The 25646-nt window shown below is 45.0% G+C and overlaps 1 protein-coding gene across 3 annotated transcripts in view; it reads right to left on the reverse strand.

Moving 5' to 3' along the window:
- RNF157 (ring finger protein 157) overlaps positions 1-25646 on the reverse strand; it is a 90511-nt gene that overhangs the window by 42423 nt on the left and 22442 nt on the right. For all 3 annotated transcript variants that reach the window (XM_066614761.1, XM_066614764.1, XM_066614763.1), the window contains exon 2: positions 19014-19132. In XM_066614761.1, the coding sequence (XP_066470858.1) occupies positions 19014-19132 (119 nt within the window). The remainder of the gene's footprint in view (positions 1-19013; positions 19133-25646) is intronic.

Raw genomic sequence — 25646 nt, forward strand, 5'->3', positions numbered from 1 at the left:
GCAGGCAGGCCTTGGTGAGGGATGGGAAGCAGCAGAAGTGATCTTGGAAGCCCAGGACAACACAAAATGAACGTCTACTGCAAAGGATTGATAGTAAGACTATTCTCATGCACACTTATTCTTGATTTGTGACCGCTATCTTCTTTTGCTACATGCAATGATGCAGAACAGAAAAACATCCGTTTCTAAAAATGTATTTACTACTTTTACATTACGAAAACATTACCTGTCAAATTGAAACTGCCCTAAGTTGTAATTAAGCTTGTTCAGGTGACTATCTCTAGGAATATGTTTGCATAAATACATACATAGCTCTCCAGGGAAGCTAAAACCAGTATATTAACCATTTTTTCATTGCCTTTATTTTTTCCCCTAAAATTTAAACCATCTAAGGGAAATGCATGTTACTGAATGGACATGTCTTCAAATATTTAGAACTGTTCCAATAAAAATAATTTCTAAGTCAAGTTCGAACACTGCACTAAACCACAATAAATTTGCTTTACTGTTATTTTTTGTACTAATCAAATGTTTCCATTCAAATACTTTTGGCTGTTGGAAAAGCTTTTGAAATAGATGTACAGCATGTAAATACTAAATACATATCACACATACTAAATCAGATCCAAGCCAATTCAAGGAACAGAAAGTGTTCCAGGAAAAAAGTATGCAATTCAAAATGTTCACATCACCAGGTCATTTGAAAGAGGGGGTTTTCATCCAAGTCTACTCATACGAACAGAAAAGGTAACATGCTCTCTCACTAGGACCTCTTAGCGCTGATGAGGTTCTGTTTTTCTGTGAACACCTGGATACAGAATTAAACTGTGGCTCCGCATGGCACAATATATCACTACAATTACCGCCCAATGCATTTCCCAATGGCCAGGGGCCTTTTGCAATATATTCTCATGTCAGTTGCATTCAGCAAAGTTCCCTGCCTCCACAGCTTGACACACTTCCTCCTTGTGGCTTTAAGGCTTCTTGTTCAGCATGGCTGCAGCATTATTGATGAATTGTCCATCAGTCAATTCCTCTGCCCTGTGGGAGTTTTACATTACTGGTTTCCTCTCATTAATTAATTTTCCTCTCACTAATTATCTAGGTTTTTATTGCAAAATTGCATTCCAGAATAGTAAACTGATAACTATGTCATCTGGATTCTCTGTCAAGAGTAAAGAAACTATGGAGGGCAGCTAATATAGAAGCAACCAAGAAAGCTTATTAATCTGCATTGCATAATAAGCCCACACGGCCATAATTCTGTAACTGGAATTTCATACCTCCAACATCAAACAAATAAAGTTAGGTGTACACCATGTGTTTAATGAGCAAGAGAGAGGGGTCAAACCCAGACAAAAATGAAAACATGATAAACACCAAATTTAAAAAAAAAAGAGAGGAAGAGCTTCATTAGAGCCCATCCAAGGAAGCACATCCCCCCCTCGCACTGTGTGGATCCCCAGCCCACACTGGTTTTGGGAGCGCACATGCATGCATACCTCCCCTACAGAGGGCAGGTGGACAAGTGAATCAACAGACACATCCCCTTTCCCTTTATACTTACAAAGAACACATCAAGCAGCCTCCCCACTCCCAGAGGAGGGGAGTGGGGGATGATCTGTGCAGCCTCACTGCTCTATTTGAAATGGATGGGAGCATGGGATGCTGGGTTCCCACCATCCCCTGCTTGTGGTCAATGCAAAAGGTACCGAGCAGAAGGCTGCACAGTGTGGTCTTTGTAAGTAAGGGAAACGGGATGGGCTCCCAGTTATCTGTCCCTGCCTACTTGGTCCTCTGTAAGATCTAGCTGCTTAGAGCAGCTAGTCACGGAGCCCACCAGAGGACAGGTGACTCTGGATTTAATATTGTGCGGTATGCAGGACCTGGTTAGAGATGTAAACGTTACTGAGCCATTGGGGAACAGTGATCATGCTGCGATCCGTTTTGACATGCATGTTGGGGGAAGAATACCAGGCAAATCTCTAACAAAAACCCTTGACTTCCGACGGGCGGACTTCCCTCAAATGAGGAGGCTGGTTAGAAGGAGGTTGAAAGGGAGGGTAAAAAGAGTCCAATCTCTCCAGAGTGCATGGAGGCTGCTTAAAACAACAGTAATGGAAGCCCAGCTGAAGTGTATACCGCAAAGGAAGAAGGTTTCCGCTAAATCCAGGAAGGTGCCAGCATGGCTAACCAGCCAAGTTAGAGAGGCTGTGAAGGGCAAGGAAGCTTCCTTCCGTAAATGGAAGTCTTGCCCTAATGAGGAGAATAAAAAGGAACATAAACTTTGGCAAAAGAAATGTAAGAAGGTGATATGGGAGGCCAAGCAAGACTATGAGGAACGCATGGCCAGCAACATTAAGGGGAATAATAAAAGCTTCTTCAAATATGTTAGAAGCAGGAAACCCACCAGAGAAGCGGTTGGCCCTCTGGATGGTGAGGGAGGGAAAGGGGAGATAAAAGGAGACTTAGAGATGGCAGAGAAATTAAATGAGTTCTTTGCATCTGTCTTCACGGCAGAAGATCAATAAGTCACCGGGCCCTGATGGCATCCACCCAAGAGTTATTAAGGAATTGAAGAATGAAGTTGCAGATCTCTTGACTAAGGTATGCAACTTGTCCCTCAAAACGGCCACGGTGCCAGAAGATTGGCGGATAGCAAATGTCACGCCTATTTTTAAAAAGGGAAAGAGGGGGGACCCGGGAAACTATAGGCCGGTCAGCCTAACATCCATACCGGGTAAGATGGTGGAATGCCTCATCAAAGATAGGATCTCAAAACACATAGATGAACAGGCCTTGCTGAGGGAGAGTCAGCATGGCTTCTGTAAGGGTAAGTCTTGCCTCACAAACCTTATAGAATTCTTTGAAAAGGTCAATAGGCATGTGGATTTGGGAGAACCCGTGGACATTATATATCTGGACTTTCAGAAGGCGTTTGACACGGTCCCTCACCAAAGGCTACTGAAAAAACTCCACAGTCAGGGAATTAGAGGACAGGTCATCTCATGGATTGAGAACTGGTTGGAGGCCAGGAAGCAGAGAGTGGGTGTCAATGGGCAATTTTCACAATGGAGAGAAGTGAAAAGCGGTGTGCCCCAAGGATCTGTCCTGGGACCGGTGCTTTTCAACCTCTTCCTAAATGACCTGGAGACAGGGTTGAGCAGTGAAGTGGCTAAGTTTGCAGACGACACCAAACTTTTCCGAGTGGTGAAGACCAGAAGTGATTATGAGGAGCTCCAGAAGGATCTCTCCAGACTGGCAGAATGGGCAGCAAAATGGCAGATGCGCTTCAATGTCAGTAAGTGTAAAGTCATGCACATTGGGGCAAAAAAATCAAAACTTTAGATATAGGCTGATGGGTTCTGAGCTGTCTGTGACAGATCAGGAGAGAGATCTTGGGGTGGTGGTGGACAGGTCGATGAAAGTGTTGACCCAATGTGCGGCGGCAGTGAAGAAGGCCAATTCTATGCTTGGGATCATTAGGAAGGGTATTGAGAACAAAATGGCTAGTATTTTAATGCCGTTGTACAAATCTATGGTAAGGCCACACCTGGAGTATTGTGTCCAGTTCTGGTTGCCACATCTCAAAAAAGACATAGTGGAAATGGAAAAGGTGCAAAAGAGAGCGACTAAGATGATTACGGGGCTGGGGCACCTTCCTTATGAGGAAAGGCTACGGCGTTTGGGCCTCTTCAGCCTAGAAAAGAGACGCCTGAGGGGGGACATGATTGAGACATACAAAATTATGCAGGGGATGGACAGAGTGGATAGGGAGATGCTCTTTACACTCTCACATAATATCAGAACCAGGGGACATCCACTAAAATTAAGTGTTGGGCGGGTTAGGACAGACAAAAGAAAATATTTCTTTACTCAGCATGTGGTCGGTCTGTGGAACTCCTTGCCACAGGATGTGGTGCTGGCGTCTAGCCTAGACGCCTTTAAAAGGGGATTGGACAAGTTTCTGGAGGAAAAATCCATTATGGGGTACAAGCCATGATGTGTATGCACAACCTCCTGATTTTAGAAATGGGTTATGTCAGAATGCCAGATGCAAGGGAGGGCACCAGGATGAGGTCTCTTGTTATCTGGGGTGCTCCCTGGGGCATTTGGTGGGCCGCTGTGAGATACAGGAAGCTGGACTAGATGGGCCTATGGCCTGATCCAGTGGGGCTGTTCTTAAGTTCTTATCCAAGAAGGCAGGGAAAAGTTATTTGTAGCCATGCCAGCTTGCTTCTCTCTTTCACTCCTTGGCTATAATTCATTTCCAGATTTGCTGCTGGCAAGCTGGAAGAGGATTGGAGCACCCAGTGAAATGGTAGGCTGGTGGGCAGGGGACTTGTCCACTCCTCCAAAGGTGCCACACCACCATGAACCTGCTTCAGAGGCAACTTGATCTGCCCCGGATCTCATCTCATTTTCTTCTAGTGAATCTGGGCCAATAATCATCAAAATTTTGCACAAAAAAATCCTCAGTTATAGCCACCAAAAGAAAAACTCAGTAAAACCCAAAGTTTGATTCTTTTTACTTTCTCTGTTTTAGGATTGCTTCTCAGCTCAGGACTGTACTGCCTAAGTGGCTACTACAGTATATATAGCTTGGTACAGGGGTGCCCAAACCCTGGCCCTGGGGCCACTTGTGGCCCTCCAGGCCTCTCAATGCGACCCTCAGGGAGCCCACAGTCTCCAATGAGACTCTGGCCCTCTGGAGATTTGTTGGAGCCCACTGGCCCAACACAAATGCTCTCAGTGTGAGTGTGACTGTTTGATCTCTCACGTGAGCTGTGGGATGAGGGCTCCTTCCACTGCTTCTTGTTTCACATCTGTGATGCAGTAGCAGCAGCAAAGGAAAGGCCAGCCTTGCTTTGTGCAAGGCCTTTTATAGGCCTTGAGCTATTCATTCATTCATATAAGTTCCATCCCTTATGTATTCATTTATGTAAATTTATTCAAATTTTAAATGTAAATTAATTCTTTTTCTCCCTGGCCCCTGACACAGTGTCAGAGAGATGATGTGGCCCTCCTGCCAAAAACTTTGGACACCCCTGGTATGGTATATCTGCAAAAGCATTTCATGCATGGGACAACACAAGCAAAGAATTGCAGGCTACTCTTTGACAAGAGTTTCCCAAAAGAAACGGATGTCATTTGAATTCTATAGGACAGGGGTGTCCAAACTTTTGGGCAGGAGGGCCACATCATCTCTCTAACACTGTGTCAGGAGCCAGGAAAAAAAAGAGTTAGTTTCCATTTAAAATTTGAATAAATTTACATAAATGAATACATTAGAGATGGAATTTATAGGAATGAATGAAGGTCTTGCAATAGCTCGTGGCCTATAAAAGTCCTTGCACAAAGCAAGGTTGACCTTTCCTTTGCTGCCACTGCTGCATCACAGACATGAAACAGCAAGCAGTGGAGGGAGCCCTTGTCCCACAGCTCACAAGAGAGGTCAAACAATTGGCCTTCATGCTGAGAGCAGTTGTGCTGGTCCAGCATAGGCTCCAGCAAGTCCCTGGAGGACCAGAGTCTCATTAGAGACTGGGGGCTCCTAGCGGGCTGCATTGGGAGTACTCGTGGGCCGCAAGTGGCCCTAGGGCCGGGGTTTGGGCACCCCGCTATAGGAGAAAGTGTACATGTGCATACTCAGAGAATGGTTGGTAGCCTAAAAAACCAATCGGATCCCAAACATTGAATCAATGACAATGCCAAGTGACTCTTAAAAAATGAAACTGAACAAAATTTCCAAGTTTTGTTTTTGGGGGGGCAGTCCTAAGGAGCCCAACTGGTACCAGAAATTGAAAAGGACAGTAGGCTGCCAGAGCCCAGACCATCAACAGAGCCACCAAATGAGCTGCCGTTTTGAGATGGGGTCCAGCCAGGTTGAAGGCAACTGTGCTACTTCTGTGCTGGCGCAGCCCTGTGTCAGTGTAAGGGCACCTTCAAATGACCTAGTGACAGTAGTGTCCTCTCGGTTGCGTTCTCAGTTTGGAGGACCATTTCCTTCCATCCTCAGCTGTGCCTCTGCTCCTTCTCCTCAATAGTTAGCCCTGCTAAGCTAAATTGTCTGAAGGCCACTTAAGAGTTGGAGCCAGGCCCTGTAAGGAGGTGTAAAGTTTGCCGAGTTGTAAACTTCCACAGAATCAAATTTTTAAGAGAGTATTGGGAAATAAGAATATAAACCCGCTGAGCAGCTAGCTGCATCTGAATCAAAATTGTACATACCTAACCAGCAGCTTCTCCCGACACGTTGGCTGTTACGGTAAAAGCCTCTCCGAGCTTCCTAGACAGAAAGGCTGATCTGCAGTTACATTTAATGACGATGACGTTTGGACAGCTGTCAGCTAATCTCAGGCCCAAGGCTCAGAAAGAGCTGAAGAGCTTTGCTGAAGCTCCAGTCACACCTCAAAAGCACCATCAAATTGATTTCTCAAAACCACAGCAGGCAAGTAAATCAATGCAAAACTCATTTAAGCAAATGTTTAGAGAGAACACTGCTTAAGGACATTCAACCCATGCAAAGCACACAAGGTCAAAAGTTCTGGGTTCTGTTGCAAAAATGATAATTTTAATAGGATGACAGAATAACACCAAAGTGTACCTCAGTGCCTCTAAGTTAGCCCCAAATGGATCCTCCTACTTTATAAGCTCTTTCCTTGTCTATGCAGAGCACTGAGATGTTTTCTGCTATAGCTGGGGGCATTATCCAATAGAATGGTTGTGTCTCTTGTTTCCAGTCATACTTCTGAAGTCAACTTGATATTCAGCTCTTTTGCTACCCCTGCTGAGATGCATAACTTTCCAATTTGCCTTCCAAGTTGTTGCTATGACTAAATGTTGATGGCTAGATGCTCTCATTCTATGTGGGGGTTTCTAGATTTCATGGCTAACTGGCTACTAGTAGACTGAAAACAGCTTGTACATAGTATTAATGTGCCACAGCTTTCTGAAATGAACCATTTTGATTCTGGCTTTGGGCACCTTGGTTTCTCTTGGTATCCCGGTGCCTAGTGTGGTTACTATGGACTAAGCACCCAGGATTATTGAATAGACTATCCCTCCTTATCAGAGTGAATTTTCCACCTCTACTGTTTCTCCACACGTTGTATGCCACACCTTGCCTGATGCCACCCAAGTCCAAGTAAAATCAATGCATCATATTTCTCATAGTTATATAGTGGTAGTTTTCTGGATCTAGTATGGTCTGCTTCCCACATCAGAGGGTCTAGGACATGCAAAGCAGCAAATGCATTGGTGTCACAGATGCCATAAAACACAGATATCCCCAAAATAATAATCAAATCCAGATGAATTCCACCAAGCACAAACTAACACCACAGAAATTACATCCTACATGCTTGTCACAGCATAGATGGATTACAGCAGAACTTCCATAATCATTCATCTCTGCTGCCAATGCAGCTGAGCACATTCTAGCCTACATTCCACAATAATGATAGAGCACTGGAAAACTGCATTGATCTTTCAGGACTGCCAAAAAATAATTCAATAGCAATATCATAAGTAGGTATCCACTGCTGTCCCACAAAGGGAAAAGATTTTCCCTTGCCCAAAAGAACAAGATTTTCAGTAACAGCAAGTACACACTTGGATGAACATAGACTCTTTTCACAGTCCTCAAACTGCTTTATTCTAAGGTAGGACAACTCTGCTTTTAAGCTGAAGTGCTTTTAAAACACAGAAATTCTGCCTAGAAACTCCAAACACTAATGGGATGCCTAAAGCCTCCCACCTAGTGGAAAGGAGACTGTGAGTATCCCATAGAGTCCATAGGTGGCTCAACACATCCTTTAGGAACTAACAGATATTTTTGTTCAGGTCAGCAAATAAAAGGAATTCACCCATCTCCCTCCAGGAAGTGGAATCTGGAGAGAAACATGCTATGCCATACTTGAGAGAACAGAGGAATTAAGTACAGTTTTACTAGACAACTGTCATGTATACATACGCTGTTTTACAGACAGGTACAGAGTAACCTATATTTCTCCTGCTTAAAAAGGCTTCCATGTGCTAGATTACAACCATTTTGGTTACCTGTAACTAAAGCTGCGCAAAACAGTTTACAGCTTATTCAATTGCAAAGAAGTTTGTTTTACTGAAATTACCATCTGCCATTCATAGCTTTGTTTCTAACACAAAATAGCTCCTTCTGATCTACACTTACAAACAATAAATTGATGAAGTTCATCCCTTTCCTTGAAGTACGGCCTTCTTCCCTTGTGTGAAACCCAATAATACAGAAAGTTTTCACGGTACACTGGCTCCCCAAATCACAGATGTCTGAATTACAATCAGCTGCGCTAGTGCTTTTGTGTAGGTGCAGTACATCCTTTAGTTGTGCTTTTACTCAGATGCAATAACGCCAGGTTGGCAAGAAGTAAATGTCTCAAGCCACAAACATTTCAACTTCTGTACAGGTAGCGGAATTCCGGGGGGGGGGTGTGGTGGAGGGAAATCAGTAAATTTTGTAGGAGCCTCAATCTGCCTTGTAAGCTGCCCCTCCCCCTTGCCTTTGGACCCATTCCAGGTGGGAGAGCCATGTGGAGGCATGTCCTCTGTGTTGCTGTCGTGCCCCCCCTCCAGAATGGCTCTGAAATAAAAGTTGAGTTAATGGCTCTGAAGTAAAACTTGAGTAAAAGTTGAAGCTACTGCAAAGCTTAATATTTTGCCCCCACCCCCCAAGAATGCCACTGCCTGTACAGGGACTAAACTGGTATGTATGTAAAACTTTGTGCACCAAAATTAACTCCTGAAACCCATCTCTAACACATTAGACAGCCAACCACCTAACTATTCCTTCATCTGTTTACATGAGCTATTATATACATAATTTTAAAATGACCAGAAGACAGTACTGACCCGACTTAGCCTTAGCTGTAAATAAATACGTGGTAATTGTTAATTGTTGCAATTGTTATAATGGTTATAACAATTGCTAATTGCTATAACCAGTTAGGATGCATACTTGTTTAAGAAGTAGGTGAAATACAAAATGGAAAGCTTGATTTAAATCAGTTGATTCCACTCCTCTTGGTTATTTAAACCATCAGTCCACTCTGGTTAATGGAGTTTTATATGGCTGAGATCTATCTGCCTAAGTGTCACAACTATCATTTTGAGCAGTCACTCTTGAGTCTGAATCCAAGGTAGGACCAGTGGGGGATCCAGTCCCAGATCCTGTCAAACAAGTTAGAGTCAGAAGAATTCCCATAACAGAGACCACGCCTCCCAAACCTCCTAAGGAACTGGCCTTTCCCATGCCATGCACCTTGTGCCTCCCCATGCCTGCATACCAGCAACATAGAAGACAGGATATGAGGACACAAACTGCAACATTCTAGGCTCTAAGGTGGCCCCTTTAAGGTCTTTATTCTCCAGGTAGGGAAGCAGAGACTGGGAGAGGTAGTCTGTGAAGAACTATGGCTTTGAGAATTGTCAGAGCAACTTGCTTCCTTGGAGCTGTCCAGGGTACTGAGACTCTATCCTACTTACTTATCGACAAGTGCCCAAGCTCACCTTCATGGATCTCTGCTCATGTTCCAGACCTAACAATAAATTAAGCTCTGCCTCTACAGTAAATCATAAAGCAATCCTTGGCAATGTGCCAGGTCTGGACAGAAGCTACCTGGTGTCACCTCTTTAACATGTGTTTTCCATTTTTAAGAAAGATTCAGTGAGCATCCATTATCTTTTTGCCCAAGATGACAACTGACTACTGTACTAACAGTATGGATTTCTGTTACAACTGGCTTTCATTATTGGCTTAATAAATGAATTGCTAAATCATAAATTGATTATTTTGACTGGAACTTCACTTAGGAATTCTGTGCCTTGCCTTTGCAAATGTCTTCTTTTTCTAGTTTACTGCAAAGGGCAGAAAACAAATCTGTACATCTTTTAATTTTGTAAATGTTCCTGTGTTTTGAATCTCTCGAAGCCTACCTGCTAATGGCTCTGCACTATTTATGTACGTTCAGACAGAGGGGCTGGAAGGGCCCCACTATAAACCACAGCAGGCAGCAGACACTTCAGAGGCTCTCTGGTTCTGCCTTTTTTTCTTGGATCATTTAAAGAATAGTGGACTGGTAGCACCAAAACCCTGATCTGAGGATCTCTTGGGTTGGAGTTCCTTTGTTCCTTCCTGTTGTGTTTAGCCCAGGCAGTTGCAGACAGAGCCAAGTTAAGCTTTGGAGCAGTTGACTCACTCAACTTAGATCAGGTTCCCCAGCCATGACATAAAAAAGCCAGGACCCAACTAACTAATTTCCAGAGTGAGCCTTGCAGGGATAGCCTACAAGGCTATCCCTATGGCCCCTTACAACACTGCTAGTATACAGCTCTATTGGGAAATGTATGAGATCATGTCCTACTGCATCAGATACCCAGAGGAAAGATGATCAATAAAAAAATAATACCTTGGGGAAAAAATTCCCACCAAAGAGCAATCAGAAATTGAAAATGTGACTATTCTAACTCATCTGTTGCCCAGTGAACATAGCAGATGCTTTTTCTCAGTATACTGTAATTTACTAAAGAGCGGAGACCAACATGATCAGGGATTGGAAGCACCTTCCCTACAAGGAAAGGCATTTGGAGTTATGTGGTTTGGTTGAGGAAGAACTGAGAGGGGGAACATGATAGAAGTTTGTAAATGTTATGCATGGTATGAAATTTTTTTTCTCCTTCTGAACCTGGACGAGGGGAGTCACCTAATTAAAGAAACTGGCAGTAGATTCAGGAGAGCAAACAAAGATACTTCTTCACATAATACAGAATTAATGAATTTCATTCCCATAGGATGTGGTGATGGACTCTGGCTTAGATTGCACAAAAAGGGGGGGGGTTGTCAGATATTTTGAGGATATGTCTACCACTGGCTATTGGCTACAATAGGTAAATGGAACCCCCAAGTTCTGGGGCTTTATGACTGCCACTTGCTGTGCAGCAATAATAAGGGAAGGCTAATGTTTTCATTTGTTTTGCTGGCACTAGGTGGGCTGCTGGGGGAAGCAGGATACTGGACCATAAGGGCTCTTCCTCTTATTCTTACAGCTCAGTAGAATTCCAAATTACTAACATTTTGATCAGACAGAGGTTTAACACCAACCAATGCAACAAGAAATGTTTCCATGAGCGGAAGGAGAGAGAAAAGACAGTTCTCTGAATCTTAGCACAGTTGATGCTGGCGATGCAGAGCGAGAGAAAAACATTTCAAATCCTGCCCTGGGCTGTGCTGAGACAAATCATTGCAATGTGCTCAGTGAGTGATGCACTGCCAAGTGGGCTTCTTCACAGGCAAGTGAAAACATTATCTAGGCCAAGTGCGCCTTGATAGGAGAAAATGCCTGATTACAGAGTAAATAGAGGGCAGTTAGAATACTAACAAGGGAGTAGTGCCTGACCAAGGACCAGGACTCAGCATCTCTCTGCCTCTTTGAGATCTACAGAAAAGGCAGCAATCTCCAGACTGAGATGCAGCTTGTGTGTCACCTCTGATAACTTTATCTCTGCTACAGAAAAGGGGGGACTTCTGAAGTCATACAGCATGGTCAACAAGCAAGAAAAGACAACTGTGATATTATTTGCTGCCTCCATATCTTAGTGTTCACCCACCTCAACATTTCTCCCAATAAGATACAGAGCACAAGGGTGTGTTGCTCTTGTGGAGTGTGCCTTAAAACAGCTATTTCTAAACATGTGGTGAAAGGCCATTATGAGTTTTCTGAAGAGAATATGATCAGCTGCTATCAATGGATCAATAATGGGGCAAAAAGATGCAGGGCACAACCCCAAGGTGCCCATGGGCCAGTGCAAGTCCCTTGTACTGACCCAGGATGGTTGCGAACATGCCGTAAGGAGGAAGCTGGGCCAGCACACAAGCAGCACACACGTCTGCTTCCATGGAGAGGCTTGCATCAGCACGGCTGGGCCGATGCAAGGCTCTGGGGTGGACGGGGAGGAGGCGGGAGAGAGGCGGCCCTGGGCAAGGGCAGGTGGGCAGTGGGCGGCCCTAGGGGCAGGCGGGCGGGGAGCGGGAGGCAGGGCTGGGATCCAGCACTTATGCTGGATCCCAGCCCTCGTTCCCAGGGAGTTCAGAGTGGCTTGAAGCTGCTCCGCTCTCCTCGGACTTGTGCCACTTCAGGAGGTGGCACAAGTCCAAGGAGACCCATTGGGGCAAGGATGCCTTATCCAGGGGTAAGGGGAAAGTCTCCCCTTGTCTCTGGCTGAGCCGCCTTGGGCCTCTATCCTGTGCTGGATACAGCACAAGCCTCATGGCTTGCCTGTTTCAGTGCAGGGTAGGATTATGCCCTTAATTTGTTACAGCACAATCTTAAGCATGTTTACTTTGAAGTAAATCCCATTGTAATAAATGGAGCTTACGCCCAGGAAAGCATAGAATTTCAGCAATAGACTTTTAAACTATTGGGTTAGACTGCAGATACCACTGCATTGCAGCTCTGCTACTTTTAACTATGCCAGCGTTTTTCAACCGCTGTGCCATGGCAGCTGCCGCAGGTGTGCCGTGAGATCAGAGCAGACAGGAAGCAGCCGTGCCCGCAGGGGAAGCGGCTGCTTTGAGCCTTATGCACAGCAGAAGGAAAAGGAGCAGGTAGACAGTGAAGAGGCTCTTCGCAGCTGCTTTGCACCTCCTGCTGCCGCTTACTCCTGCTCCTGAGCAAGACAAAGGCTGCAACCAGATCCTGATTTACCTGGGAGTAAGCCCCATTGACTATTATGGGGCTTACTTCTGAGTAGACACACCTAGGATTGGGTATCCTTGCCTCCTCTGCGTGCTGACTGGGTGACCAAAGAAGCTTGGAGGCGGTCCCTTCAGGTGGAGTGAGCGAGTGAGCGAGTAGGAGTCAGGAGCAGGCAAGCAGGTATGAAGCGAGTGAGTCTGCTGAGGCTACCAGCCCAAGAACTGGCTGGCTCAAAGGGTCCTGGAAAGTCCCTTTTCCTTGCCACAGTTTGCCTAAAACTCCCCAAAGCAACCCTTCCTGAATTGCCTTTTGCCTTTTAGGGGAAGGGCATTGGGCCCCAATCCTCTCCATACTTACCTGGGAGTAACCCCATTGACTATAATGGGGCTTACTTCTGAATAGACATGCCTAGGATTGGGCTTTTGATCATACTTTTTTCTTAAATAAAGGAGCAGGCAATTGGCACTTCTCCCCACCCCACTCCCTCCCACAGGCACATTGTCCCCAAATCACATAACCTTAGTCAGCACCTTTCTTACTCTACCCCCTTCACTTCTCCGCACTTTCCAAAGGTCCAGAATCACTTGCTTCAAGTTCTCTCTTCCCCCCACTTCAGTTGAATCCTGTAGTTGTTTCACACATGTCTCTTCATTGCCCCTCACCCCACAGCTCTTCAATGTGCTCAATCTGACCTCTCTTTGCCAGCACTTTCTCGCATAACACTTTAATAACATTTTTCATCCTTTTCACAATCACATATACTTTCCTCTCCAAGCTTCTTGTGAGTTTCGTTGTCATGTAATAATATAATTGTATTAATTATATTCACAATTAATTGCACTCTAGTGATTTAATGTAAGTAAAAAACTGGTAGCGTGCCTTGACAATTTTAGTGCCTTGTTGGTGTGCCGTGAGCTGAAAAAGGTTGAAAATGGCTGAACTATGCAATATTTTTGTACAACTGCCAGAGGTTTAATTATAATTTTTGACTTCTGCTTTAACAATGCTGAAGACCATCCCTTGGCATTTAGATAAAAATCAAATGGTATCTAGGTTGGTGGCCAGGTTGACAGGTGAAAGTGACGAGTTCAAAATATGCATCCCAAAGAAAACTGTACTGTAACTGAAGCTCCATGGTTCTGAGGAACCAACTTGGGGTGGGAAATATGTGGACACAAGTTGCAATGAAAGCAAAATTGAAAGTTTCAGGTGATGGAAATTTCTGCCATGCTATGTAATCCTACGCAGGGCCATATGCAAGCATAAAAGCTGGAAGGATTCATTCTCTCACTGCATACCTCCAGGATGCTCGGGAGTCACATTTCTTTGAAAGACAACTAAGAACAGTGAATTACATGAATGTCCAATTTAGCCAGTGCAGAGAATAACTTTCCTGGATATTCAGGGATATTCAAATACCTATGGTGATCAGGTGGTGAAGGAGTATGTAGGCTTCATAAAACATTTTCCCTCCATAAGTCAAAGAAATGAACAGGAAAGATTACTCCATTGCAACTTCATTAAGTGGCTGATGCCAATAAGAGTGAGCACACTATTATGGATTTAATAGACCAGTGGTTGCCAGCCTGTGGGTTAGGACCCAGTAGTGGGTTGTGAACCAGTTTTAGGTGGGTCGCTAAATTGACAAGCTGATAGCTGACAAGGACAATGTATGGAGCCTTTTGGAAAGTAAAACCAAGGGCTCAGTCTTAACCAAGTTTCTAGCACTGATACAGCCACAGTGCTCCACATTAAAGGAACAAACATTCCCTTGTCTTGAGGAGGTCTCCATGACTGCTCCCCTACCACAGAATGCAGCACATGCCCCCTTGGCACGACTGCATCAGCACTGAAAAGTTGGATATGATTGGGCTGTTAGCCACACGTGTGTGTTTACTCAAGAGTAGGTGAACATGCCTCAGCTCTTACCAAAGGCCAGGTGAAGGGGAACACAAGTCCACCAGAATGGCCCCAATCAGATGAAAAACATACTCCAGAAAGTGGTTCCACCCACTGTAGCAAAATGGGTTAAAAAAAAATTAACAGAGGCTTGAGCAGTTGCTAAAGTGACACTTTTTTTTAATCTCATAAAAGCAAGGTGGGACCTGATAGAATGTCATTTTAAAAAGTGGGTCCTGGCAGTGGTGGTCCAGGGCTTTTTCCCACCCAGGGCTACCATTCCATTTGCTGCCCTCTCCCCCTGACTGGAAGTAATTGCGGTGACCTCATCATGTCACCGCAATCGCTTCCAGAATTGCGCCAGGAGTTCAAGCCTCTCCAGATGAGAATTCACCCAACTCTGGGCTGCCCCCTTCCTCTCCTCCAAGGAGAGGAAAGACGCGGCCCAGAGCAGAACAGAATTGTGCCCAGAGTGGCTGCCATACCAGGTGCAATGCCGCTCTTGGTGGTACCTTTCATGTCCTCTAAAGAGACAAAGACACTGCCCAGAATAGCAGCTGGAGAGACTGCAAGTTGCTGCCTCTCTGGCCGCAATTCAGTGCCAGACTGGGCTGCCCCCACCACCTTCTGTAAAAGGAGGAAAGGAAAGGGGCAGTCTAGAACGGCAGCCCACCGAGAGTTGCAACTCTGGAGCTCCCGGCTTTTCTCTCTTAAAAAAAAGATAAAAGGGCTGTGGGGGGGGGGCAAGATTGGTGGGGCTGCCCCTGCAGGCATGATGCCCAGGGCATTTGCCCCTGTTGCCCCTCCCAGGTATGCCACCGGGTCCTGTTTGGGAACCACTGTGAAAGACCATTTTTCGGACTACCGAAGGCTATTGTTATATCCCCTATCACTACATCACTGGCACTTAATTATTTTTGTTTCTTATTCCCACTACTGAACTGAAATTTTTTCTCTGTTCCTTCCTTGCTACACACTTCAAGACATTATAAAAGCCCACCTTCCATCTCCTGTTCCACACCAAGGACACAATGTTCTAAATGTGACAAGAAATTGAGAGAAAGCCCCTCTGTTCATAATTAACATTTTGCATGTCCTGGAGGTTTGCAATAGTGCCTGACATTTAACACTTTGCTGAACTAACAGGCAATAAAGCAAGCTCCAGCTTGAGAAATGGGACCACAGACATTTCATGACTGCTCTTTAAATAAACAAATCCAGACATGTAGAACCAGAGGAGTAATGGGTGAGAAGTAGCTGGATGAGAGGGAAAAAGAGCAAATGCTCAGAATCATCTGTATCAAAGCATTAGGCTTCTCTTGTAAAGGGTGGAAAGGAAACTAAGAAGTATGTATTTAGATCCATCAATACAGAGTTTGGGTTAAACACCACAATCCACAGCTGAACCACCTGAATGATGATAGTCTGGAGGAGTTGGATAGGCTGGAGAAACTGTGAAAATTAATGACACCAAAACAGCAGCACTTTCTGATGATGCATATAGTGCTGTAAAATAAATAAAGATACCAGGTGTCTATCTGTAGCATGACCGAATGGAAAGGCAAGATCATGCATTCAGATGTTCAGCTCAGACATAACAGTACCCTATGAATTAGCATTACATACATGAGTGCATCCCCCCTCCGCCTTCTCTTCATTCGTCCTTTGCACACTAACAGGAGAAGATTTAAAACTTCTGTTCATGGTTTGAAACAAACCGCCATTCCCATTTCATCTCAATATGGGAAAACGTGGCTTGTTCAAATGGCAATCTGCAAACCAGGATCCTGCAATGTACACAGTGATTTATGCATAAGTTTCACGTACATTTCAATACAGCACTGTTTTCTCTTTAGAGTTTTTTTTCCCAAAAGCTGGCTGCTCCCCTTCTCTAGTACCCAAGTACATACAGTACATACACCTTATTTATAAAAAAAAAAAAAAAAAGGAAATTTGCACAGTTCTGTCTACCTCCTACCACCATCACAAGGCAATCAATCTCCTCCTATATTCCAGGTCTTGCAGAACTGTCTTTGAACCAAGATTGTCCTAGGGCATGGGTCGGCAACCTGCGGCTCTAGAGCCGCATGTGGCTCTTTCAGCTGTCTGCTGCGGCTCCTCCTGGTGAAAGTTGCAAAAGGGGTAACAGGAGGCACCTGTGCTGGGAGTGCAGGCTGCTTCCCTCTGCCCCCTGAGCTCACTGCCCTCCTCTCCGTTCACCCCCACCTGCCCTGCATTGGTTTCCCTTTTCAATTTTGCCCGCTCTGCAGGCTTAAGCTCCCTGTTTTTCCCTTCCCCAACTCTCCAGCAGGATCAGCCAATCAGCATCCAGCAGGCTCCTGGCTTTTTCTGTTGGAATGGCTCAGGGCCCTTCACTGGCAGACAGACCAGCCAATCCTGAGCCACCCTCCTCCTCAGCCATTGCGAGCCCTCGCAGCCTGCCTTTCCCTGAGCAGGTCCCCACTCAGTGCAAGGAGAGGCTTTTCCTCCACAGCAGAGGAGACATCCTGTGTGTCTACTCAGTTGTAAGCCCCATTACAGCGGATGAAGCTTACTCCCAGGAAAGGGTGCCTGGGAAGGCAGCCTTGGAGCCAGTGGGAGCCCACACAGGTCTGTTCGAGAGTAAGCGCTGATGTAGTCCCTGGGCTACACCCAGGAAGGTGTGGAGGGCTGTAGCCTCAGCCTCCTCCTGTGCAGATCTACTCACAAGTAAGCCCTGCTGTAGTCAGTGAGGCTTCCTCCCAGGAAGGTGAAGGCAGCCTCAGCCCCCTCCTATGCAGGTCTACTCACAAGTAGTCAGTAAGGCTTCCTCCCAGGAAAGTGTGGAGAGGACTGCAACCTGAGAGCTCCAACCAACTTGTCTGCTCAGAAGTCCCATTGTAGTCAATGGGGCTTACTCTCAGGATAGTGTGGAGAGGGTTGCAGCCTGAGTGAGGGAGGGCAGGCAGGCAGGCAGGGCAGAAGCTGGCCTGTGGCTGCCCCCCCTTCTCTTCCCCACCTCTGGAGTCTGTGTCCTTTTTTCCTTCCAGCAGGGTGCCTCTGGAAGGTGGGGGGAGTTCTTTAGTATCCATGTAAGATAAGCAGATGTCATAACCACCATATGTATTGGAATCCTGGAAGATCTGGTGAGGAGGTAGATGTGGTGTCAGCAGTGGCCCCTTTAAGGGTAAGGCCTGGGCATCTAGCAGAGTGTGCTGCACAGCTGCAGCCACTTGAAGGCAATAGGGCCCTCAAGGATATAAGGAGCACCTGAGGCAGGAAGAGGGGTGTGGGTTGGAGAAGGAGTGCAGGTTGAATAGGAGATTGACTGGGCTTATTGACTTTGACACTCTGACTTACTTACTTTGGAATCTGACCTTGGACTGTGACTTATTGACTTTGGACTCTGCTCTGGATGCTCTGACTGACTTTGTGACTAATGGACTGCTGGAGACACTGGAGTTTGAAGTGTGGCTGCTGTGCCCAAGACCTGCTGAGGACCAAGGGACTGCTGTAGTGGCAGGAGGCTGCTGGCAGGAGAGAGGACTTCTGCAGGTTGAACAGGCGAGCTACCCTGGAGGTGGGGTCCAGCAGGAGTGCAGGGCAGAGCCAGGGTCATTTGTTGGGGGAAAGAAGGGGAGCTAATTTGCTTAAAGTGGGCATAATTCTTCAGGCAGAGAATGGCCTTGGAATCAGGCAAAACACCATAGAGGACCAGGCGTCTGAAAACACAGGACAACAATGTATGACAAAACTAACTAAAAGCTACAAGAGGGGGCTACATTATAAAAATGGGACCTATAAGAGCATAAAGGTAAAAAAGAAAAACTATAAATGCAGTATTATCTTCATTTTAGATGTCAAAAGGGTTTTGTGGCTCTGAGGTGTTTTTTTTCCTCTGGAAAACGGGTCCAAATGGCTCTTTGAGTGTTTAAGGTTGCCGACCCCTGTCCTAGGGGATAAAACATGGCTTCAATCATCTAGCTTATACTCCTTCCTCACAAGCATCTAATACTGCCGCCTAACCTCCCAGCAGAATACTAAATTAAATGACTCATAGCAATCCATAACTTGGCTACTCATATTTTGAACTGATCTTCACCTTGGCACTGCTAATACATCCACTTCCATTAGGAAACGCTGGAACACTGGGAAACCTGAAGTTTTACATTTCCTTTTGTGTTATTAATTCCTGAACTGGATTCAGAAATACACTCAATCCAAAATTTCTTGCCATCAGATCAACACTGGTTACATCTGGGAATGAAGCAGTAAACTGTACACCAGCCAGGAAGAGAACTGTAAGCATATACACCACAGCCAGTAGCAAAAAATATTACTTGACGGCTGAATGTTTGCCCTTGCTTTCCACAGCTACAAATCCAACTTTAGGGTAATAATTTTTCCTACCGCTACAGGTCTGTTCCCAAGGAAGTTGAGGTCACTGTTTTCTCCAAAGAGGTAGCCCTCGGGGTGTGTAGAGTCAAACTTTTCACCTCCCATGATGAAGTGACTGGCAAAGTAGCTTCCTGAAAGGAAAAGGAAAACAGAGCAACTATCAGAACTAGGTGGAACAGACAAGGGAGCGCAAAATTATACAGAGTATCTCTACAATTCTACAGAGCTTCTCTTGTAAATAGTGGAAGAAAAACTATTAGTTTTTCTTGATCTGTCAATGTTTGGGATGACACCATAACACATAGCTGAACCACTTAGATCAGTGATTGCCAACCTTAGGAGCTCGTGGACCACTGAGACAAAAATTGAAATTGTCATGGACCACATGCAGACCCCACCCCACCCCCCTGCACACAAAAAAATACATTCACAATAATTAGAGAAGATTTAATAGACAGTGGGGGAGTGCTCACTCAGTGAGACATTGGAAGTGATTAAAGGCAATCGTATTTTTCCTGCGACCTCATGGACCACTTCTCAGGGTCTTACAGACCACTGTGGTCCACAGATTACAGGTTGGGAACCAGTGACTGCCTAAGAATACAATCTGTTGGAGAATATAATCATCTACATGGTCACAAGAAGTACATGTATAATGGAGTGTGGAATAACTTGTGCAAATCAAGGCTTCCATTAAATTGTACTACAACTCCCCCAGTTGCGGACAAGCATTTAAATAAAGGGGCTGCTCACAAGACGCTGCAACCCAAATGGGTGGAAAAAAAAAACGTTGGTTTGGAATGTATTTCCATATCCTTCCTTACAACCTGCCTGGTTCACCTGGTTTAGTATTCAAAAATACTCCTAACTCCCAAAAGAATAATATTTAACATTCCCATAAATTGGGGTGCAGGTTGAGGATACGGAAGGGGAGACTTACATGCACCATTTGAACCAAGGACTTCCTGATTTGTAACTCAATCTTTTAATTTAAACCACTAAGCTTCAATGTACAATATTGCTGTAACTACAGCAGGGTGCTCAATAGGTGGATCGCTATCTACCGGTAGATCGCGAGGCAAAATGAGTAGATCGCGGAGTGCCGACCCCCCCTTCAGGTGCCTCTGGGAGGAAATGCCGGGAGTAAGGCCCATTGTACTCAATGGGGCTTACCCCCAGGTAAGTGTGGCTAGGATTGCAGCCTCACAGCCTAATCCTAGGCATGTCTACTCAGGAGTAAGTCCTGTTATACTCAGTGGGGCTCAAGGTACACCAACATACATTGTACACATAAATGTTATGATGGCGCGAACATTGTAAAAAAAACTCTGGTAGATCTCCGGGCCTTGCTGGGTTTCAAAGTAGCTCTCGAGCCAAAAAAGTGTGAGCACCCCTGAACTACAGCATTAAAGTCACTGTCTGGGCACACAATTATAAATGTTGTAAGAATCCATGTTGGAACGTACAATGCTGCTTAACTCTCTGGTATGTCGGAAAGAGCTGCTAACCCAGAAAATTATTTCTTACTGCTACATTCCCATAGCTTTGTTTTTCCCCTGTGGCATATCCTCTTTGCTAAAATTTGTTGACAAACAGTCAAAGACCATCTCCTAAGTAAATTACAACACTTGAAAGAACCATACAAGGTCTGTACTTTGAGTGGTCTGCATTGAATTCGCCCCATCAGGGAAATGTATTCTCCACCTCTAGATATGGTTTAGCCTTGTTGTTCAGGTTAACTTATATTCTCAAAAGGGAAAGCCTAGTGATCAGCCGTATTCTCTCCTCCAGGCTCGAGATCCAAAACAGACAGAGAAAACCCACACTTATTGGAAGAGCACAATCACAGACTCTTGTTTGCCTAGAAAAGAAATAACTGACACTTCAGCCCTCTCTCAGGAGGTGGCCTCTATTACGGTGGCTTTTCCCAATCTACTCCAGGCAGATCAAATGATATCCTTAGGCAACGAGAGTGTGCGAGTGAGAAAGAATGTTCCATTCAGGGCTCTTTTGACACTTTTCAGCACAGTGGATTTAGAAAGAAGAACACCGAGGTGTCTTTTGTGATGCCTCATACAGGTTGCTTCACTACTGAAGCGTCCTAAATGCAACTCCTCCATGGAAGGGTAGCTATCTTTGGAATAAATTTCTTCAAGCTCACCCACACTTTCACACCTGGGACTGTTCCCTCTTCTAAAATGCAACAGTGTGCAGTGGAATCTCACATAGAATTTGCTTTTAGCATCCTAGAAAGCCAAATGTAAAAGTAAGCAAAAGCCACCATAGCTGTGAGAAATACCTGGAAACATGAAAGAAATCCAGTCCAAGTGTGCAGCAAAAGAGCCACTTATTCCACACAGAAGATCCCAGCATTGTTTATCCTATTTGCATCACCCAACATTTTAACCATGCTTCTCTTCTTCATATTTCACCCTGCTACTCCAACTCTGGAAAATTCCACAAAACCTCAAATACTGGATACAGATATACAGCAGCAAAATAGAGATTCGGTAAATTAATCAAACTTTCATAGGTATTAGTTGATCGTAATATTATTTTTTTTAAACACAGAAGTTGACAGTTAAGTAAAGAATTTGAGTTGCTCTGTTCAAAACACTTTGCTTGGATTGTGCACCAGGGCCCCTACTACCTCAACTTCTGATGGGGTCGGGCCAGGGGAAACTGTGTTGTACACTCCCAATAGCAATGGTACTTCACACATAGGCAGAATATTCTGCACAGCCTGTCACATTCTGAAGTTTTCAGTCCCCACTGGTTGAAAAGTATTGATTCTAGCATGACTCTGTATTCTGATTTTCAAACTATTTTAGACACACGCACACAGGATGCCCCAATCGCATCTTTGCAACCAAAAACACAAGCCATGCAAATGTTAATGCGATCCAACTCAGAATGCATTCTTACATTCTTACCTATTCTCAAGAGCTGGAAAGTATACCAGAGCACTAGATACTACACAACTCAATACAAAATAACAAGGTTTGGCAACACTTGACAAACTCTATAAGGAGTTTAATGAAAAGGCTAACAATGTTATCTCTCTACAGCTCACTCACAGGGCTTATTGTCCCTCCATGTTAATAGTCAATAAAAGCCACATGAACATCTCTCAAGAAACAGACATGCACACCCAATGTTGGTTAAAGGCATTGCCAATATGTGTTACACCTGTGTCCTCTCATCCTCTGATGCACTTTAAACCTACGGGTTTTAACAGCAAGAGGTCAAACGAACTTCAGAACCATCCGGTCTTAAGCCCAGCCAAACCAGCAACAATAGATAGCCCTTTGCTTTTCAGCAGAATGAAGATGGAAACAGGTTCTCTGATAAACTTCCACAGCAGCACCGTAACAGAAGGAAAGAAGAACTATACCATTAGGTTAAATGTGTAATTAAGTTTTGTTTCCATGATATTCAGAGGGGAGCAGAACAGCATCAGGACAGTGACCACTGCATGGGTTGAAGATTTTTAAACATCCTTTTCACCCTGGCAACAGTCCTGAGAAAAATCATGCTTAAACTCCTAAAATGGCTTTGGGAAGGAAAACGATCATTGCTATGCAACAGTAATTTGACCTTTCGAAATGAAGCACAGAACTCCCAGTCCTTTTACTTAGCGTTGCTTTATTTATTGTAAATTAAACATTTATATCCCTCCTTTCCTCTCTAAAAATGGAGGTGGCAGTGCACGAGGCAGCTGGCAAACCCATAAACACAAGCAAGAAAAACCACTTTAAAACAGTAAGTTAATGCTCAATTATACAGCAGCCAAATCAATAATCCAATCAAGCAAAACCAAGAACCACAGAGTAGAATAAAGCTTTAAAAGCTTGATAAAAGGGGTGAACAGAATGTTGACATCAAGGAAGCCATTCTTACCTCCAGTGGCAGGGAGTCATATTGGGTACCACAACAGAATATGCCCTCTTGCATGCCACCGCAAACAAGGTCCAGACACCAGCAAAATGCACAGTTAGGCATTTAAGCATTTATGTAGTACTACAAGTGTTGAATTAACTGCACACATATTGCTCTTTCAGTAACCTTCACAGAAATTCTGTAAGGTAGGTCAGGATCATTATCTCAGTAGTGCAGATGGGGGAAGCTGAGATTGCAAGAAGTGGCTTCCCCAAGGCCACCAAGTGAGTTCATGGCAAAGTCAATATTTGAAACATAGCTCAGTTTCTCGCCAATTCTCTGTACTCAAGGGGATCACTGGAATGACTTTAATGTCTAGTATTAGCAAATCACATTGGAGCAGAACCTTTCACCCATTGGCTCCATGTTAGGGAGCACAAAATCTTGCCCAAAGGCAATATAAATGGAGGAAGGGAAACAATTAGAGGCCAGAACACAAGGCAGAGTGCTCATCTGATCTATTGCAAACCACTTTGGATGGGGTAGTGCATCTCCTCTGGTGCTGCTCTTAACAACATTAGAAGTGTAAGATCACACTTCTCACAAAGAACTCACAATACACTCCCTTCTTGCACCAGTATATATTTCCCATCTTCAAGGAGAAACATCAGTGGAGATGGGAGGGGCTACATTACCTGCTGTTCCCAGATAACCCAGAATTCTGACATTATTATAGGGAACTGCAGCACTATCATGTCCATGCTGCAAAAGTAACATCAGGAAGGACTGCTCTAGACTAAGCCATTTCCCTGCTGGAGACTGCTTGAATCTGGTAAGGAAGACCAAGATGATGGTGTCCAAGACTATCCTGGAATACACACACTCTCCTATGCAGCATGTGAACCTAGACCAAATAAATGGCTATTTTATACATGTGGTCAACTGGAATACTTGTGGCAGAAATGCCCTTATATGAAGTATGATTTGGGATGCCTCCGATGCATCCTCGGCATCACCTGGCAGGACAGAGTTCCAAACAACACAGTCCTGGAATGAGCTGGAATCCCTAGCATGTATTCACTGCTGAAACAGAGACGCTTGCGTTGGCTCAGTCATGTCATGAGAATGGATGATGGCCGGATCCCAAAGGATCTCCTCTATGGAGAACTCGTGCAAGGAAAGCGCCCTACAGGTAGACCACAGCTGCGATACAAGGACATCTGCAAGAGGGATCTGAAGGCCTTAGGAGTGGACCTCAACAGGTGGGAAATGCTGGCCTCTGAGCGACCCGCTTGGAGGCAGGCTGTGCAGCATGGCCTTTCCCAGTTTGAAGAGACACTTGGCCAACAGTCTGAGGCAAAGAGGCAAAGAAGGAAGGCCCATAGCCAGGGAGACAGACCAGGGACAGACTGCACTTGCTCCCAGTGTGGAAGGGATTGTCACTCCCGAATCGGCCTTTTCAGCCACACTAGACGCTGTGCCAGAACCACCTTTCAGAGCGCGATACCATAGTCTTTTGAGACTGAAGGTTGCCAACAATGAATGAATGATTTGGGATGGGAAATTGCTTGGGGTGAATGAGACCTTTTGAGTCCCTATTGTACTTGCTAACCATCCACCTAGGAGGCAGGGCTGTGAATGCTCTGATAGACACAGATGGTTAGTGTTCATGATTAGGTCACACTTGTAGTGAACCTACCTGTACCACATCATACAACCATCAGTTGTGTATACCAGCACACTTGCCTGTGGCCCAATGTACAGGTGCCACTAAAGTACATCGTCCCCAGTTACTTCTGGGTTGGGAGGCCAGATGCGACACAGCAAGCACCACTAAGAGGGTCAGGGTGGGCAGGTCAGCCCCCCATGCAGTGGGCGAGGCAACACCCCAAGTAGCGGGCGTGGTGATGTACCATCACTCCACCCCCACTGGTTTTTTGTCTGTACCTTTCGAAAGAACAAAGATAGAACACTTTCTGCATGAAATTACACATTGGTTGATATATAACATGCTGGTATTATTCCTCCAAACTGTGATTTTAGTGATTTTGGTCACTAGTGGTGTCACCCCCCCCCCCCGGTGCCAACTTACTAACACCTTTATTGCAGCAGTTCTCAAACTTTTAGCACTGAGACCCACTTTTTAGAATGATAATCTGTCCAAGACCCACCAGAAGTGATGTCATAGTGGAACTGACATCATCAGGCAAATTAAAGTAAATAAGTATAAATAATTAAAGTAAAACAAATAACTAAATAAGGGGAGGCCAGCCCTGGTCCACCAAGTGAATTTCCTCTGTAGCCTGCCTACAATAACACCCCCCCCCCAAATCAGTAATGCTTTCAGCCCTACCCAGTGCCCAGTTCAATTTAAGAACTTCTGTTTAAACCAGATCACTGTCAGGATCCACCTGGCTTTGCAAGTCTCAAAAAAGTTCACCTTATCAGCCGAAGCCCCTGTTTTGATCCTTTTTAGTGGGGGGGGGGAGGCTGCCTTCTGGAGCATTTGTTAAGCTCCAGTTCCATCAGATCAGGACCATTCTGGTGGCTTCACATTCCCCTTTGCCTGGCCTGATCACCAGCCAAGGCACTTTTGCTTACTTGCGTGTAAACACAACAGTGAGGCTTAGTGTCACTTTCCATAGGGCTCAATACATTTGTCTGCTTGGAGGGAGGGACTCCCTTCTCAGGTGTATTTGGGGGCTGCATTCATTGAATAAGGACCATTCTGGTGTCGTTGTATTCCTCTCAGCCTGCCCTATCCGG

Source organism: Tiliqua scincoides, chromosome 2, assembly GCF_035046505.1.
Source record: "Tiliqua scincoides isolate rTilSci1 chromosome 2, rTilSci1.hap2, whole genome shotgun sequence".
Classification (NCBI taxonomy): Eukaryota; Metazoa; Chordata; class Lepidosauria; order Squamata; family Scincidae; genus Tiliqua; species Tiliqua scincoides.